Source organism: Tursiops truncatus, chromosome 10, assembly GCF_011762595.2.
Source record: "Tursiops truncatus isolate mTurTru1 chromosome 10, mTurTru1.mat.Y, whole genome shotgun sequence".
NCBI lineage: Eukaryota > Metazoa > Chordata > Mammalia > Artiodactyla > Delphinidae > Tursiops > Tursiops truncatus.
Window position 1 is genome coordinate 11,842,463 of NC_047043.1, and position 17,900 is coordinate 11,860,362.

At 59.0% G+C, this 17,900-nt stretch overlaps 1 protein-coding gene across 11 annotated transcripts in view; it reads left to right on the forward strand.

The window, feature by feature from the left end:
* Positions 1-17,900, forward strand: part of JARID2 (jumonji and AT-rich interaction domain containing 2) — a 242,835-nt gene that overhangs the window by 218,426 nt on the left and 6,509 nt on the right. For all 11 annotated transcript variants that reach the window (XM_033863847.2, XM_033863846.2, XM_033863842.2 and 8 more), the window contains 10 exons: positions 255-1,287; positions 4,603-5,102; positions 7,316-7,408; positions 10,456-10,574; positions 10,663-10,733; positions 11,395-11,509; positions 13,692-13,797; positions 14,702-14,884; positions 15,310-15,440; positions 16,036-16,219. In XM_033863847.2, coding sequence (XP_033719738.1) covers positions 255-1,287; positions 4,603-5,102; positions 7,316-7,408; positions 10,456-10,574; positions 10,663-10,733; positions 11,395-11,509; positions 13,692-13,797; positions 14,702-14,884; positions 15,310-15,440; positions 16,036-16,219 — 2,535 coding nt within the window. The remainder of the gene's footprint in view (positions 1-254; positions 1,288-4,602; positions 5,103-7,315; positions 7,409-10,455; positions 10,575-10,662; positions 10,734-11,394; positions 11,510-13,691; positions 13,798-14,701; positions 14,885-15,309; positions 15,441-16,035; positions 16,220-17,900) is intronic.

Consider the following 17,900-nt stretch of genomic DNA (forward strand, 5'->3'; position numbering starts at 1 on the left):
AACGGCAAACGTGCATGTTACAACACACCCAGGAGACCCCCTGGGCAGCACCCAGGTTGGCTGGTGTTTTTGCGCGGAAGGATGGGCCCCTAGTCCTGCGGAGATCCTGAGAGCGAGTATCTCAGAGCTGGCTTCGGGGCTGTGTGTTTTGCCTGCCTTGCCTCCCAGAAGCGGGCGCCAGCCGCTGAGTCCGGGCGTGGGGCGGTGCCCGCTGACAGGTGCTAACTCCCCTTCTCCCCCTCTGCTCCTCCCAGGTTTCTAAGGTCGGCGGAGTCACTCGAATGTCATCTCTGGGTACCAGTGCAGCCAGTGCCAAAAAGATGCGCGAAGTCAGACCTTCACCGTCCAAAACTGTGAAGTACACTGCAACGGTGACGAAGGGGACTGTCACATACACCAAAGCCAAGAGGGAACTGGTCAAGGAAACCAAACCTAATCACCACAAGCCCAGTTCAGCTGTCAACCACACAATCTCAGGGAAAACTGAAAGTAGCAATGCAAAAACCCGAAAACAGGTGCTATCCCTCGGGGGGGCGTCCAAGTCCACCGGGCACACCGTCAATGGCCTCAAGGTCAGTGGCAGGTTGAACCCAAAGTCATGCACTAAGGAGGGCGGGGGGCGGCAGCTGAGGGAGGGTCTGCGGAACTCCAAGCGGAGGCTGGAAGAGGCGCCCCCGGGCGACAAGCCGCAGTCGCCCCCCAAGAAGATGAAGGGGGAGGCGGGTGCTGCGGAGGGTCCCGGCAGGAAGGCGGCCCCGGCCCCCGCGGAGAAGGTGCCGCCTGGCGGCCACGGGAAGAAGGAGGTGCCCGAGCGGAGCCTGGAGAGGAACCGGCCGAAGCGGGTGTCGGCCGGCAAGGGCCCGCCGGGCAGACAAGCACACGGCAAGCCGGACGGCGCCCCCTGTGAAAATCGTTCTACCTCGCAATCGGAGCCCCTGCCCCGGCCGCACGAGGCGACGGCCAAGGCCGAGAAGGGGGCTGGCAGGGCCGGGTGGGCGGCCATGGACGAGATCCCCGTCTTGCGGCCGTCGGCCAAGGAGTTCCACGACCCGCTCGTCTACATCGAGTCGGTGCGCCCTCAGGTGGAGAAGTACGGCATGTGCAGGGTGATCCCGCCCCCGGACTGGCGGCCCGAGTGCAAGCTCAACGACGAGATGCGCTTCGTCACGCAGATCCAGCACATCCACAAGCTGGGTCGGCGCTGGGGCCCCAACGTGCAGCGGCTGGCCTGCATCAAGAAGCACCTCAGATCTCAGGGCATCACCATGGACGAGCTCCCACTCATAGGTAAGGCCCCCCCCCCCCATCCCATGGTGTCTGCCCCAGCTTAAGCTTCTCCAGGCCCTTCTTGGCCCGGGAGGAGTCTGAGGCCCCCCTTTCTGCAGGCGCGGGGTGCTCAGGACAGATGGAGGGCTGGTCCTGTGACCCCCGCTCTCACACTCGGCAACCCCTGCTGCCCCGAGCTGCGGGCCGCCTTGCTGAGGCCAGAGTGGTGTCCGGCGAGAGGGGCAGGAACGCTGCCCCCGTGCATTTGTCTGCTGGGGGCTGCCTTACCTGAGTTCTGCAGGCTGGGAGGCTTGACCTACAGGAAGTTATTTCACAGTCTGGAGGCTGGAAATCTGAAAGCAAGGTGTTGGCCGGGTTGGTTTCTCCTGAGGCCTCTCCCCTTGGCTCGTGGACGGCCGCCTTCTGCTGTGTCCTCACGTGGTCTTTGGTGTGTGTGCACGTTCTTGAGGTCCCTTCCTCTTGCTACAAGAACACCAGTCATATTGGGTTAGGACCCATCATGGTGACCTCATTTTACTTTAATTACCTCTTTAAAGACCCTGTCTCTAAATACAGTCACACTCTGCGGCCCCGAGGTTAGGACTTCAACATATGACTCTTGTGGGTGGGGTACATTTCAGCCCATTTATCTCTGTCTGCTTATCTGTCCTTGCATCTCAGTTTTTCTGGTGATTACTGGGCCCTCGTGGAGCCCACAGGTCCGGGAACACTTCTGAGAGCAGGCACTGAAGCTGAGCTCTCCTTGGTGACTGCTTTTGTGAACATACACCCAGCTATTGTGAAGACCCTTGGCCCCCAGGCAGAGCCCACAGATGGCTCTTGGAATCCGCATTTCCCTCTTCCTCTCCCCTTATTGAGCCTCCAGGATTAACTCACTCTGTCAGGGATGAGCAGTTCTGCGGAGTGGGGTTCCTTTTGGGTCTGCCAGGTGAGTCACGTGCTTCCCTTCTGGCTCTAGACCCTCGACAGGAACAGGGCATGTCCTTCCTCCAGTTGGAGAGGACAACTTTTTAAAGGCAGGGAGCAGAGGAGATATTATCGGTCATTTAGGTGTCAAGAGTTGGCAGTAAGATAGGGCTCCTTGTAAGATAGAGGTTTCATTATTACTCTCAGCAGGTGAGAATCACTTAAATTGAAAGAATTCTTGGTTTGTGGTCCACTGTTGGGATGTGGTCGAAGGTGACACAGGGCTGTGGGAACAGGCTGAGGAGGTGCCAGCCTCTCGGGAGCTTGGCGTTGTCTGCGAGGGTGACCAAGAGCCTCACCAAGTCGGGGCTGCAGTGGGACGTCTTGGGTCCCCCAGCCTGCCTGGGGGAGGGGGGGACGGCAGGTCTTCTGGGGACAGGTGGTGTGCTCAGGTGACGTCATGAGGGCAGAGAGCGATCTTCCGTTCAGAGTGAGTTTCCTTAACTTTGACTCCCGTGGCACCAGAAGCCGCGAGGACCTGACACTGTGGTGTGTGTGTTCACACCCGTTGCTGTTAGCCCAGCTGTAAAGCGTCGTCAGCTTCCAGAAGAGGAGCTGAGCTGGACCGTTACCCGCAGAGGCCTCAGGCTGTGGCTCTGAGCTCAGCCTCCTTGCAGTGTGAGAGACTTGGGAGTTTTGTGTGTGTGTGTGTGTGGTACGCGGGCCTCTCACTGTTGTGGCCTCTCCTGTTGCGGAGCACAGGCTCCGGACGCGCAGGCTCAGCAGCCGTGGCTCACGGGCCCAGCTGCTCCGCGGCATGTGGGATCTTCCCGGACCGGGGCACGAACCCATGTCCCCTGCATCGGCAGGCGGACTGCCAACCACTGCACCACCAGGGAAGCCCGAGACTTGGTAGTTTTGAAGGAATTTCCCAGAGTCCACAGAGCAGCTGCTCCTTCTCTGGGAAGGCAGCACTTTGTCACGTAGCATCCTCGTGGTCCTGAGAACGGGTTGATGATAGCAGGTGAGGAGTGAAATAATGGATTTGCACGTACTGGGTCAGTTTTCTCCGTGCTGTTGAATAACAGTGATTGCCTCCTTTCTGTTCAGCCTGTGGTCTGAGCCCCTTGGGGTAACTCCCATCCCTCTTCACCTCGGCACGTCCGGGTGGTGTGTGGGCAGCCCCAGGAGATGCCCCAATTGAGAGCAGGGCCTGGAGTGCATCTTGGAATCTTGGGCTTTAGGCCCCTCCCGGCCAGGGTTGGGGCGAGTTTCCTCCTCGACGTGGCCCCCACTGCACTGACCACAGCCAGCGCCAGCGTCCCACCAGCACAGTAGATGGACTTGGGCTGCCGCTCGCCCTTCCCTGGCTGAGGCAGCCCTGAGTTGCCCGGCCGCCAGCGTGCACGTGCTGCTCTCAGGAGTCCCGCTGCTTTTCCGTTCATTTATCTTACATAAACGTATCCCCATCCTTTAAAGAGCTAAACGTTCTTAATGTTTACTTTGCTCACCTACCGTTTTGTGGAGTATTTACCTCCTAACAGCCAGTGGATGGTTATTCTGGAAGATTTTCTTCCCCGTTTATTGGCCAAAGGGAGGTTGATTTTCCAGGTCCCACTGAGAGAGTCACTTGGCGGGCATTCAGACACATCTGAGTTTTGACATGCTTTGTACAGTGTGATCAAGGGGCGTAGTGAAAACGAGCCCATACACCTGGGATAAGCAGCCCTCTGTGTGAGTGGTGATGGGAGGAGCTGAGGGACAGACCACCGCCTGCCCCGAGGTGCGTGCTGCCTGCTGCCCGGAAATCCTGGGGGAGGGGGTTGAAAATAAGTTACTGTGTGTGTGTGCGTGTGCGTGTGCGCGTGCGCTGGGGGTGTGGGGGGGTTGGGAGTGACAACACGTGCTGCGTGTGTACACTTTCCGACATCGCAGCTGTTCCGGGTGACGCTGGCTCGTGGGTATGGCTGGGTGGGACTGTCTACCCAAGCCTTGCCAGCCCCAGCCGGGATGCCCTGTTCCATCACCCTGCCTCCTGGGGTGTGAGACGTGTGCACCCTGCCCCTGCTCCAGGGGACGCTGGACTCGTCCTCCTCGCGGATCTGCTCTGCCGTCTCTCCTTCCATTCAGCCCTCTGCCTAAGTGTCCTCTCCTCGGGGCTCCCTGCCCTGACCACCCTCCTAAGACGGCCGCCTCTCAGCCTGTCCTGCTCTGTTTATCGTCCTAGTGCCCAAGATGGTCTAAACCCTGTCTCCCTGTAGACTAGATTGTTCTGTTTGCTGCTCTGACCCCAGGGCCTGGCGGCATCTCTGGCACGGGGCACCCATGGACTCTTGGGTGATGGAGGATGGTCTTGTTGATGGGCCTTTTCACTGACTGTCCCTGTGTTTTCCTCCCTCACTGTCCCAGGAGGCTGTGAGCTCGACCTGGCCTGCTTTTTCCGGCTGATTAACGAGATGGGCGGCATGCAGCAAGTGACTGACCTCAAAAAATGGAACAAACTAGCAGACATGCTGCGCATCCCCAAAACCGCCCAGGACCGGCTGGCCAAGCTGCAGGAGGCCTACTGCCAGTACCTGCTCTCCTATGACTCCCTGTCCCCTGAGGAGCACCGGCGCCTGGAGAAGGAGGTGCTGATGGAGAAGGAGAGCCTGGAGAGGCGCAAGGGGCCCCTGGAGGGCCACACGGAGCAGGACTACAACCGCTTCCACCCACTGCCCCGCTTCGAGCCCAAGAACGGGCTCATTAACGGCGTGGCCCACAGGAACGGCTTCCGCAGCAAGCTGAAGGAGGTGGGCCCCGCGCAGCTCAAGACGGGGCGGCGGCGACTCTTTGCTCAGGAAAAGGAGGTGGTGAAGGAGGAGGACGACAGAGGCATCCTCAGCGACTTCCACAAGTGCATATACAAGGTAGGGCCCCCGGGCGGGGCCTGGGCGTGGGGCCTCGGGAGCACATGCGGGCCTGGGGTCCGCTGCATCAGGCTCCCGAGACCCGGCAGTCGGCTCTGGCTCCGTTTCTCACAGAGAGGCGCCTGCAGTCTGCAGGGGGCTGGGTGTCCGGTCGAGGTTACTGGGCGCCCAGCCAGGGGAGTCGCTTGCCCGCGTGGCCTTGGGCTTCCTGTCCATTAAATGGGTTTGTGTGCGCACATGTGTGCCCATGTGCCAGGGGTGCAGCCTGGGAGCCACACCCCCATCCTGGAGTGGCTGCCCGTCGGGGCCAGGCCCTCTGTAGCTCCTGACGGACACGCCCCCACTGCCACCCAGCCTGCCCAGCTCGGCTCTGCCGGCTCCTTTCTGTCCGCCATCACGGGTCTCCCGGGGAGGCTCCCTGCTTCTGCCGCATCCCGTAACCGCCCAGCCATTCTGAGGAGGCGCCCTCTGGGGAGCGCGGTGGCGTCCTGGCTCTGTGTCTGCAGGGCGGTGGGGACCCGGGCTGGGAGGGGGCACAGACTGGGCACTGCCACTGCACCGCTCCGGCAGCGATCTGCTCCGTAGGCTCCGGGGTGGGGTGGGCCCCGTGGAGGCCTTGGTGGTCACGCTCCCGCCGCACGAGCCTGGTCTGGAGACGCGTCGGGCATCTGCGGTTCTGCCCTGAGTTCGGCCTCTTCCCTTTGAGTCCCCGCTCCGAGGTCCCACCTCTGGCCACCCTCTGCCTCGCTTCTCATTCTCTCCTAGGCTTGAGTCCTGCCCTCCTTTCTGGAGAGAGATGCCTGCTTGCCTAGAGCTTTTCCTGTCACCGGACCCAGCCAGGGTCGGGTCTCCGCAGCTGTGGCCGCGGTCTGGTGGCCGTGACAGAGCTCCATGGCACCTCTGTGCGCCGAGGGGCCGGGAGCTCGAGGCTGCAGGTTCTGAGCCCCCTCAGCATCTGGGGGCAGTGACTGTGGTGTGCTGGGTGTCATCGCCTTGCATTACAGGCACCTTGCTTTAGTTGACACAAAATCAGGTTCCTTGTAGCAGTTGGAATTTTATCGTGTAACGAACGGCACGTCAGGAGAGGTTTGGACTTGCGCAGCAGTCTTTTAGTTAGAACGCTACTTACAGAGCTAAAGAGTAAAGGCAAAGGGCAGGGTCTGCAAGCGGAGTGCTTTGACTGTCCTTCCAAAGGCAAGAAGGGCCTGCCCCCTTCCTAGACCTGCAGCTCTGTTCACGGGGATGCTCCAGCATCGCCTCATTAGGGAGACCCTCCCTGAGCACCTGCCTTGCGGCCCTGCCCCTCTGCTTCGGCTCCTCGCACTTAGTGCCACCTCCCAGCTGTTCTGTGTGAGTCAGAGTTCCCCAGGCCGCCACGAGGCCAGGGACGTTGTCTGTTTTGAGCACTGCTCTATCTTCAGCCCTTAGAACCAGGCGTGTACACAGTAGGTGCTCAGTAAGTACTTCCACAGTCAGGGGGTGAGCATGCCTGGTGAGGGATGAGTGGAGGGCTTGCCTTTAGGACAAAGCGTATCCGCCATGTGTCACCCCAGTGAGCTTGCCCTTGCTAACATTCCCAGGAAGGGGTGGCGTGCAGGGGTGGGGAGGGGACGTTAGATAATCTGAAGGGCCTGTGTGCTGTCCCAGGGAGGCGTGGGGGACGGGGAGTGGCTCCGTGGCAGAGAAGGGCCGGATCCTTCTGTCCCCTGCACATCTACGAGGCCAGGCTGCTCATCTGGCCGGTTCTCACGTGAGGACCCTCAGGGTGGGTGTAGGCGTCGCCCAAGTTTCTTTCCCGGGGTCCCCGGTCCCGAGGTGCAGCCAGTGTCTGACTTGATGCTGTTGGTTCCCCCCCGGCCACAGACTTTCTCCTGCCCTTGCCACGTTGCACCCGTTGCTCCAGGGAGTGAAAGCAGCTTTTCAGCAGGGCACCCTGCAGCGCACCCAGGGCTCCCGTGGGACCCCGTTCTGCTGGCTGGGGGTGGGGTCTGGCCCGGCGCTGGATGGCCAGGGGTCCTCCGACTCCTTTGTTGGCACCGAGGGTCTTTCTCAGGGAGTTTTTCCGCCGCCTCTGCTCGTGTCAACTCAAGACGTGGCCCAGCCCCCGGTCACAGGGATGCGTCACACAGGGGCCTGTGACGAGGTGGCCTGCTTTGGGGTCCTGGCTCTTCTTTGTTTCTTACGCTTGACTCTTGTTTTTGTTTTCTTTTCAGGGGAGGTCTGTTTCTTTAACGACTTTTTACCGAACAGCAAGAAATATCATGAACATGTGCTTCAGCAAGGAGCCCGCACCAGCTGAAATCGAGGTGCGTGAGCTGGGCGGTCCCGGCCCCCACTCCGCTCGGAGCCAGGGATGGAGCCCCTGGGCCTTCTGGGGGCGGGCGGGCGGAGGGGTCGTGAACGCTCAGCCCGTCGTCTGGGTGCTGGGGGCAGCCAGAAGTTTCAACTCGTACCGACCCCAACTTGTGCAGGGTCAGCAAAGGTGTAGTGGAGAGAGCGAGCCTCCCCGGCTTCGCCCTGACTCCCCTGGAGCTGAGGCTGCGGCCCGGGGAGAGCCCCAGCCGGGCCCCGCCCAGCTGACCGCCTCTCAGCCCTGCTCACCCTGTCCTCCGGGTGCGTGTTATGCGAGAGAATGTTTGGAATCCCTTGAAACCCCAGTTGTGCTCTTTGCTCTCTCCTGTTTTTCATTTAACGGGGTTGGCAGGTTGCCATTTCTGTGCTTCTGAGTTGCGTGAGGCTGGAGAGGTGCAAGTGCGTCCTGCGCCCAGGCCGGCGAGCAGCAGTTCGGTGTGAGGCGTGGCCCGGGGCGCCCGGATGCTGACGTAGGTGGGCCTGTGCAGGGAGAGGCCCGACTTCTCTCGCTGGTTCAGGGCGGTTGCTGGCGGAGCATGCAGTGATGCGGACTGCAGCCTGGCTTTTGGTGAACAGCTGGTCTCAGAGCACATCTTTTTCTTCAAAGATACGTGCTTCTTCCTCTCGGTAAAACCGTGCTGACCACCAGGGCGCCCGGGCCCTGATGTTTTTTTTTTTTTTTTTTTTTTGCGGTACGCAGACCTCTCACTGTTGTGGCCTCTCGCGTTGCGGAGCACAGGCTCCAGATGCGCAGGCTCAGCGGCCATGGCTCACGGGCCCAGCCGCTCTGCGGCACGTGGGATCCTCCCAGACTGGGGCACGAACCCGTGTCCCCTGCATCGGCAGGCGGACTCTCAACCACTGCGCCACCAGGGAAGCCCCCGGGCCCTGATTTGATTGGGTTTCCCGGGAGTGGGCCTTTCAGGACAGTCTGGGTCACCAGGACACCTGGTCCCCTGCATCTGTGCCGCGTGGGACCCCGCCTCTGATGGTAGCCGTCAGAAGCCCAGGAGGTCCCGCCCTGGTGCTCAGGCCTTGGTTTCCCAGGTTGGTGAATTCCGTGTTCGATTTTGGCATCACCGTCATTGCTTTTAGGCCCCGGGTCTGTACCCTGGGTGGTATCTGTGAACACCACCCAGTGGCCTGACCTTTGGCCCTGCCAAATCCACGTTCCATCTACCGCGACGCCAGCGGTGCCCTGATTCTCCGACACGTGGCCGTCACAGTTGCTTCCCAAGTGCCTGTGCCATTTGTGGGAGAAACGTCAGAGGAAAGGAACGCGACTCTGGGGCTGAACACCAGAGGTGGAAAAAGAGGCCTTTGCTTTACAAGCACAGGTCCCTGTCGGGCGTCCCAAAGGGTAGGGTTGTCACTGTCCGTCGCTTCCTACTCAGGAATTAATTCTCTCTGGAAGCCCAGGTTTCGCTTTAACAGTTGTATAATATCTAAACACAAAGGGAAGACATGCTAAACTCCACCCTTTAAGTCTGGCTGACTTCTAGATCCTGCAGAGAGCCTGGGCCCTCTCCTCGGCCGGTGTCACCAGCCTGAGTGGCCCCCCCACCCCGTAGCAGACGGCCCCCTTCCTCCCCTGCCTCTTTATTCACCCAGCAGAGGTTGGTGTGGGTCTAGGTGGGACTGGCCTGAACCCGTCCCCTCAGAGTGCTGCTCCGTCATGCGCTGCCTGCTAGGACGGCTGTTTGGAACCCGGGCATTTAATGCTGTCGGCCTCCTCCTTGGCGCGGGGCAGCTGGCCGCCCCCAGGCTGGTTTTGTTGCAGGAGCCGCACGGCGGGGTGATGGCTGACACCGGGGGCTCGTGGGTGAGGCTTCCTCCTTTAAGTGGGGTTCCAGGAAGCAGGGGTGGGTGATGCTGTACTTCTGGAATGATGAGTGGAGTCACAGTGAGGGGGGAAACTGAACCTCTCTCACCTGTTAGCAAAGCACGTCCTGACCCCCTCTTGCCCTGCAGTCGTTTAGGTCATGCCCATCCCTCCCCCATCTGTTTCGGTGGCTTGGGTCACAGCCTGGGGGTCCGACCCTCACGTGCAGCCCACTCATTGGGGGTGTGCAGCGTGTGTCTGCTGAGACGCCTGCCTGGGGCTGTGGTCATTATACCTACGGACGGTGGCCGGACGTCTTCAGCCCCTTTGCTGTTATCGCTTTCTCCCTCCCTTTCGTATAAATGATTTTTTTTTTTTTTTTTTTTTGGCGGTATGCGGGCCTCTCACTGTTGTGGCCTCTCCCGTTGCAGAGCACAAGCTCTGGACGCGCAGGCTCAGTGGCCATGGCTCACGGGCCCAGCTGCTCCGCGGCATGTGGGATCTTCCCAGACCGGGGCACGAACCCATGTCCCCTGCATCAGCAGGCAGACTCTCAACCACTGCGCCACCAGGGAAGCCCCTCGTATAAATGATTTTTAATTGTGGTAAAATATGTTTAACGTTTACCATGTTAGCCATTTTTAAGTGCAGTTCAGTGGCCCTGAAGTCCATTCACGTTGTTTTGTGACCGTCACCACCATCCATTTCCAGAACTTTTCCATCTTCCCAAACTAAAAGTCGGTTCCTGTTAAACACTGAGCCCCCGTCCTCCCTCTGCGCAGCCCGTGACACCGCTGCTCTTCTTTCTCTCCGACTTTGACTGTCTTGAGTACCTCACAGGAGTGGAATCACGGTATTTGTCCTTCTGAGACTGGCTTATGCCACTTCGCGTGAAGTCCTCAAGGTGCATCCGTGTTGTCGCGTGTCCGAGTTGCCCTCCTTTCTGAGGCTGAGTCGTGTTCCGTGGACGTTGTACCTTGTGTTTATCCAGTCGTCCACTATGGACGTGGCCGCCGTGACCGTGGGCGTGCGGTCGTGTGTCTGCAGCCCCGTCCCCCTGCTCCCTAGTGGCTGTTGCTCTAGGCGAAGATGGTCCCTTCGTCTCGCATCATTGAGTTGAGCTGGGCCCTGTGGCCACGGGTAGCGAGATGGTGCTGACAGCCCTCCCTCTCCCCGCAGCAAGAGTACTGGAGGCTCGTGGAGGAGAAGGACTGCCATGTGGCCGTGCACTGCGGCAAGGTGGACACCAACACCCACGGCAGCGGCTTCCCGGTGGGAAAATCAGAACCGTTTTCAAGGTAACGTCGGACGCTCCTGCCCGTGTCCTGGGGACTGGACAGTGCCCCTCCACGTCCGTCAGTGACGCTCCTGTGCTTTCCTCTGCAGACACGGATGGAACCTCACCGTCCTCCCCAATAACACAGGCTCCATCCTGCGTCACCTTGGTGCTGTGCCTGGTAAGCCTGCCTTGGGTGGCTGTGGACCCAGCTCGCCCCTTTAGGAGCTGGAGGGGAGGGGACTGCGGTGCACGCACGGCGCGTGGAGAGAACTGGGATTGTTAGAGAAGAGAGAGGGGTCAGCATCATGGCTGAAGTCAGTAAAAATGCAGAAAGTAAACCAAATCGCAGATCTGGAAGCTGGGCAGATGAGTAATGGCCAGCTTTCCACCTTGGCCAATTTCAGAGCTAACGTTCTGACTCTGTGGGGCTACTGCCTCACAGCCGGGAGGGAAACCAGTTGTCCTGGGTGTTGTGGGAAGAAGGGGCCCCTGGAGGAGGTGACCAGCGTGGGTGACCCCACGCTGGCGGGGAGGGGTTACCCCGAACAAAGGGGCCCCGCTTCCTGGCTGGTGGCCAGTCGACAACAGTCGTGGTCGTGTTCCTTGGGCATCTTGCCTCCTGCCTAAAGTCACTAGTTAAGATGTTCTTCCACGACTGTTTTGTGTCACGTGATCTTGGTTTCTGTGTAAGAAGCAGGAAAGAGCAAGTCCCTTCTAATCACTGGGTTTTGTCTGGTTTTGAATCCCATTTCTTTTTCTGGTTTGGGGAGAAGATGCAATTTCTCTTGCTGTCCCCCTGAGACATTGGTCTTCATCCTGCCCTGTCCCCTGTGTTCTAGGAGTGACAATTCCCTGGCTAAATATTGGCATGGTCTTTTCTACCTCATGCTGGTCTCGAGACCAAAACCACCTTCCCTACATTGACTACTTACACACTGGTGCTGACTGCATTTGGTGAGTACACCGGCCCCAGGCCTCCTGATGCCACCTCGCACTCACTGATGGCTGACAGCCTTGGAGGGCTTATTTTGCGAGTTTGTCCCGTGTTCCGTGTCATATCAGCCTGGGGAGCTGTGTTAGAAGTCGAGCTGGTGGAGAATATTTTAATTTGCTCAGGTGATGCATCTGTTCTCAGTTGCTGCTAATACGGGGGTTTTCTCCTGTGAGGTTTTCCCCTGGTGGTGGTTGATTTCCAGGAGTTCGTTTCATAGCAGGGTCAGAAACAGTACAGCAGAAAGCTGGCCGGGAGTGGTGCCCAGTCCACCGACTGCAGAGAAGAGAGTAGGTCTTACTGGAAGTGGAGTTCTGCCGTGGGAGATTTCACGAGTTTGTCTGTTTCCCAGGAAGCCTTCTGCCCGGTTCCCAGGCGTGATCCCTAACTGTAAGGCTCACCAGCCCTGATCCGAGCTGGCTCTTCAGCTCCTTTGTTTACGACGGCAGATGGGAAATCACTGCAAATAATCAGATGTCTAGTCGTCTCATGGGCTACCGGCACCGCATCCATCCCACACTAACTGTGTTTATTGTCCTAATGGGGTGATTAGCATCGTTTATTAAGACAAACAAAGTCTTAGAACTAATGTTCTCCCTCCAAGGAGCCAGTGTCGGCAGCAGCCTGGCCATCACGACTCGCCCTGCCTTCCGGCTGTGTCAGGGCCAGTGGCGGTCGGTGTAGAGGCGGGCAGGCCCTGTGGATGATTTTCTGCGGTGGGGCTGGGGTCTCGGGCAGAGCTGAGGGTGGACAGCCGGACGGTCCTGCGCAGGGCGGCTGGCCGCGTGGACGCTGTGGGTGTACGTGCTCTCCTCCAGGAGCCACTGAGCCCTGAGCGCCGTTCCCCACGGAGACGCTGCCGGGCAGCGCCAGCCAGTCTGCGTTGAGAGTCGCAGGGTCCCACGCAGGCCTGTGACGGGCCCCACCGGACCCTGGTTCCTCATCGGAAAGTGGAGTGACGTGGCCCGCGCCCCGCACGGTGATGGGGTGAAAGTTCGTGGCCCCAGTGGTCGTTGTTCTGCTTGGCCCATTGAGCGAGAGGCAGGGAAACCCTAGGTTCTGTGGGCTGTGTGAAAACTAATCCCTGGAACCTCACTGATGGGGGATAGAGAGGCGGCCGGATAGGATCAGAGAACTTCATGGTGTGTGGTTTTTCTTAAAACACGTGATTGAGGTTAGAAACCCTGGATTTAAATCACAAATCCGTAACAGAATATGTTGGCATTGAAATAACAAGCCCTTAGAAGAGCCTTGGATGTGGTGAGAGCCTCCTCTCACTCGGCAGCGGAAGTCAGGACTTGAACCCTCCCCACCAGGCCTGGGCAGCCTGAAGACCTGTCACACGGCTCCAGGGGTGTCAGATGTCCCACTGAAGCCTGTGGACGGCGGGGTTGGGAGGTCCCAGAGGAGGGGGCCCGGAGGAGGCTGCAGGTGCCTGCCTCGCGTGCTGACCACCGGCACCAGGATCTCGGGAGTCGCAGGTGGCAGGTGCGTCCCTGCTGGGTCCTCCTGGGACGTAAGTGGCAGTTCCCATTCTCCTGAGCCCTGGGATCGCACTGAGGGTCCAGGTTCTTCTGGTTGAGTTCGGGCCGCGTTTCCTCCCACCATCTTCCCGAGCTCCTTGGCTCCAGAGCGGGGTCCGTGTTGTCGGAACCCCAGCCCCTGTGCGGCCGCTCCCTTCACCTGACGCAGGCCCTCGTGGTGCTGGCTGTCCTGCGTGTCTCTTGTGTATTCCACACCAAATCCTGGTCCTGCAGCGTCCTCTGTCTGCTACAGAAGAGTGTCAGGTGCCAGCCCAGCGATAATCGCAGCTTGGGAGGCTCATGAGAGGCTTTTGAGCGTGCGGCTGTGTCTGGATCTTATTTACAGGGGCTTTTAAACATCTGCTTTTGGTTTGAAGACTTTTGGCTCACGCTTAGGTCAGATCTGCATATAAAAGATGAGCATGCTTGTCTGCTGCAGGGGCTGCAGAGCTGCCCTGGGAGGAGAGACCCTGGGGACGCTTACGAGCAGGCCCACCTCCCCTCCTGCGCCCAAGGCCAGTTTCCAGGCTGCTGTTTGCTCATCTCTGGGGGAGCGTGGAGGATGGGCTCCCGGGCAGAGGGTCCTTGTCAACCCCTTCTGCCCTGATTCCAAACCACCCAGGTATTGCATTCCTGCTGAGGAGGAGAACAAGCTCGAGGACGTGGTGCACACCCTGCTGCAAGCCAACGGCACCCCCGGCCTGCAGATGCTCGAGAGCAACGTCATGGTACGGGGGCCAAGATGGTGGTGGAGACTGGGCTTGCGTCAGGTGGCAGGGCCAACGCAGTTGTTTCATGAGCTCACCCTCTTTGTCCACCTGCCCCTCAGAGGTAAAGAGGACAATGAAAAATCAGTCCTCCAGGGATCCAGCATAAGCAAAATGTCCTCTCTTATGAAAACCAAAGTAAAGTGCATTCCTCTGATTGATGGCCCAGGACACAGGACTCATGCTCGGGGGGACCTTTGACTCTATTTCCGGGCCTGGTGGTTTTTTTTTTTTTTTTTTTTTTTTGGTAAATGGCGACTGGGCTGGGCTGGGCAGCTGGATGACTGGGCCACCTGGGCTTCTGGTCAGGCTCACTCAGGGATAAGCACAGCGGCTGCTGACCCTATTTTCAGACAGTCACGAGCCTGCTGAGCTGCTGGGAACCTCTTTAGCCTAGAATTGTGTTCTGACAACCTGAGCTCAAGGCTTTTCCGGCCTCCGCTGACCCTGCCTGGGTCTCCTTTCGCTCTGGGCCCGCCTCACTCTAGGTTTGGCTCGGAGAAGGTAAGCAGCAGCCCCTGTGCTGTGCACACGGATCCCGGTCCAACCGGTCAGTGCCCGTGGGGACACGGGGCGCTCACAGCGGCCATGCCTTTGCCTGAATCGTCGTCAGTCTTGGGCCTGTATCAGTTTAGAACTTCCTCCTCCTTTGTTTAGGAGTTACGTCTCTTTATTTTCTAAAGGAGAAACAAAACATCTTTCATACAAAACGTAATCTGTGTCTGGAGCAGGCTTAAGTCCCGATGCCCCGTCTGGAGGGCAGGTGGGCCGGCAGGCTGTCGCGGAAAGGGCTCCGGACGGTGGGAGGGAGGCACCCAGGAGGGTGGCCCTTTGTGGGCGCACTGCTCAGCCCTCGTCTCCACAGATCTCCCCGGAGGTGCTGTGCAGGGAGGGGATCAAGGTGCACAGGACGGTGCAGCAGAGCGGCCAGTTTGTCGTCTGCTTCCCGGGATCCTTTGTGTCCAAAGTGTGTTGCGGCTACAGCGTCTCTGAGACCGTGCACTTCGCCACCACCCAGTGGACGAGTATGGGCTTCGAGACAGCCAAGGTAGGCAGGCGGCCCTTGGCACGCGTTCCTGTGCGTGTGTCTGTGTGTAGATAATGTTTAATTTCAAAGTGAGTCTTGGAAACCTGAGTTGGCTGAGAGTTTTTTTTAGAGAGGGAGAGCTGTTAGAGGTTGACTGTATCATGAAAGTCGTCAAGCTCTGTCACTGACCCTCTGCGGTACTGGGAGGTCAGTACTGAAGGTGTTTAAGGCAAACACAGTTCTCCGCTGGCGGAGCCACGAGTACCTGGTGTCTGGTGTCTTTCTCCAGGGAGACACGATTGTCGTACAGTTTTCAATTGCTTTGAATCCAGATGGAATTCAACATTTGAAAATTCAGATAGCGACCCCTCCCCGGTAAAGAAAGCCCTTGACGGCTGCCTAGAGTTGAAAATTGTGCCCTAAAGGGACGTGACTGCCCCTTGCAGGAGATGAAGCGTCGCCACATAGCTAAGCCATTCTCCATGGAGAAGTTACTCTACCAGATCGCACAAGCGGAAGCGAAAAAGGAAAACGGTCCCACTCTCAGTACCATCTCAGCCCTTTTGGATGAGCTCAGGTAACACAGGACCCCCGGGGCCCAGGCCGGGCGGGATGGGGGTGCGGCCCATCCTCTGTGGGAAACCGCCGGCCACCGGCTCGGAGCTGCAGGGCCCGCCTGGGGCTTGGCCAGTGGGCGAAGACTTCGGGGTGCCGATGCTGCAGGAGGTGCACCCTCTTTGTGGAAATGGACAGGAGGGGGCTCCTGAACCCCTGGCCTCACGGGTCCTTGGTGCCCCTCGCCAGCGAGGAAGGGCCCTGGGAAGGAGCAGACGGGGCAGGAATTGAAGTGACCGTTTGCGTGGCTTCCCGTGTGACCTGCAGAGGCTCAGCGGAGCTGCTGGACAGCACACGATCTTCACGCGCGTGTTGACCCTCTGATTCCGACGTCGGCAGATAGTTTGTCACGTCCGTCTTTGGCCTGGGCGTGGGGGCACCCTGGCTGGCACTGGGCGCTTTGCCCCAGGTTCACCGCAGGCAGGGCCCGGCCATCCGAGAGCCCTTGGGGGTGGTCTGGCCTTTCAACTTCGTACGCAGGCCCCAGGTGGGGAAGCTGGGCCCTGAGGTCCCGCGGCCCAGCCACTCGGCGCCCTGAGCCTCGTGTATCTGGACAGGGACACGGAGCTGCGGCAGCGGCGGCAGCTGTTCGAGGCCGGCCTCCATTCCTCCGCCCGCTACGGCAGCCACGAGGGCAGCAGTGCCGCGCCCGACGGGAAGAAAAAGCCTCGGAAGTGGCTGCAGCTGGAGACCTCGGAGAGGAGGTGTCAGATCTGTCAGCACCTGTGCTACCTGTCCATGGTGAGCCCACGCCTCCCTCACGGCCGCTGCGCCGTCTCCCTGACCCCCAGCTCTGCGTTTCTCTGTCCCCTGCCCATCCTCCCTCAAGCAGCTGCCATGCGGTCACGTGCCCCCCGCCCCGGTCTCTTTCCTTGTCTCTTTTACCTTCTTTTCAGCCCTGTGACTGATCTTGCTGCCCCATGGACTCAGAAATCTGTCTGGTTCAAGCAGCATCTCCTATCCCCAGCCTCCCTGTGCCTGCTCCTGGCTGGAACGCGGCCCCCTGAGCTGCCACAGTCCAGCCCGTCTGCCTTCCTTCCTGGTCGCTCCTGCAGCCTCCTTGAGGGGCTGATCCAGCCCAGCCTGAGGCTGTGTTACATGCTTAGCGTCCCCTATGCCGACCCCATCCCAGGCCAGAGGTGACCCCGTCCAGAAGCCTTGCTGGACGGCCAGCTGGACAGTGCAGACCCGCCTCTTGCCTCCCGTGGGCAGCTGCCCTGACACAGGTCTCTGTAAACGCAGGAACGCCCCCCGCTGCTGTGGCCTCAGCCGATGCCATTGCCCTCTCCCTACCTGGGCAGAATCCCCCTCCCCAGAGAGAAGCTTAGGTAGTAAGTGCCAGCGCAATGCCCCCCTCGTGCATCCCCACCAGCCCCACGTGGCCACCGAGGTGCAGAGCGGCAAGCGTGTCCCAGGTCTGACTCTTGGCCTCCTGGCCATGTGCCGTGTGACTGTGATGCCGTCTCACCCCCTCGCCCTGCGTCCCCGGCACACCTCTGGCTGCCCTGCAGAGAAGAGGGGACTATGTGGCCACTCCCGCTGAGCCAGATGCCCCTTGTCACACATGAGACGTCAGAGCACTGAGAAATAACGGGAGGAATACTGTAATAGTTGGCTGGGGCTGCCGTATCAGAGCACCACCGACTGCTGCCTTGAGCAACAGAAGTCCCTTTTCTCATAGTTCTAGAGGCTGGAAGTCCAAGATCGATGTGTCAGCAGGGCTGGCTCCCTCTGAGGCCTCTCCTTGGATCACAGACGGTCGCTTTTCCCTGCGGCACAGTGGTTGTGTCATCCGGGACTCACAGGGCCTTTCCTCTGGGTGCTTCTGTGTGTTAATCTCTGGTTAAAAGGATGTAAGTCATATTGGACTAGAACCCACCCTTATGACCTCAGTTTCCCTGATTATGTCTTTGAAGGTCCTCTCTCCAAATAAGTCACCTCTGGAGTTACTGAGGGTTAGGACTTCCATGTCTGAATTTGGGGAGGGGGGTAATAATTCCATCCATAACAACCACACATCCCACTTTACATACTTTCTTCTATCTAGCTTTCTTTTCCCAGAGGCTTTTTAGAGGATACAGTCAAGAATCAAGCTGTCTTTAAAACAAACAAGTCATAAGAATTTCCCCAGATCTTAAAAATGTTTTGTGAATATCGCTCATAAAAGCCGCATAGTTCTGTGTTCGTTCCTCTTGCATTAGAATGGGGTTATTCTCGTGGGAAACAATCATCGTGTATTTCCCATGAGCCTGGGTGACTCTGTTGTGACCTCACGTGGCCCTGGTCCCTTCCTGTGGGCTCCAAAAACGGCAGGGTGTGGGCTCATTTTCAGGCTCTCCCTCCGAAAGCTGTACCTTGAGAGTTGTCACCAGGATTTCTTAGCCAGAATGGTATTTTAAAAAGCACATATCCTGAATACATA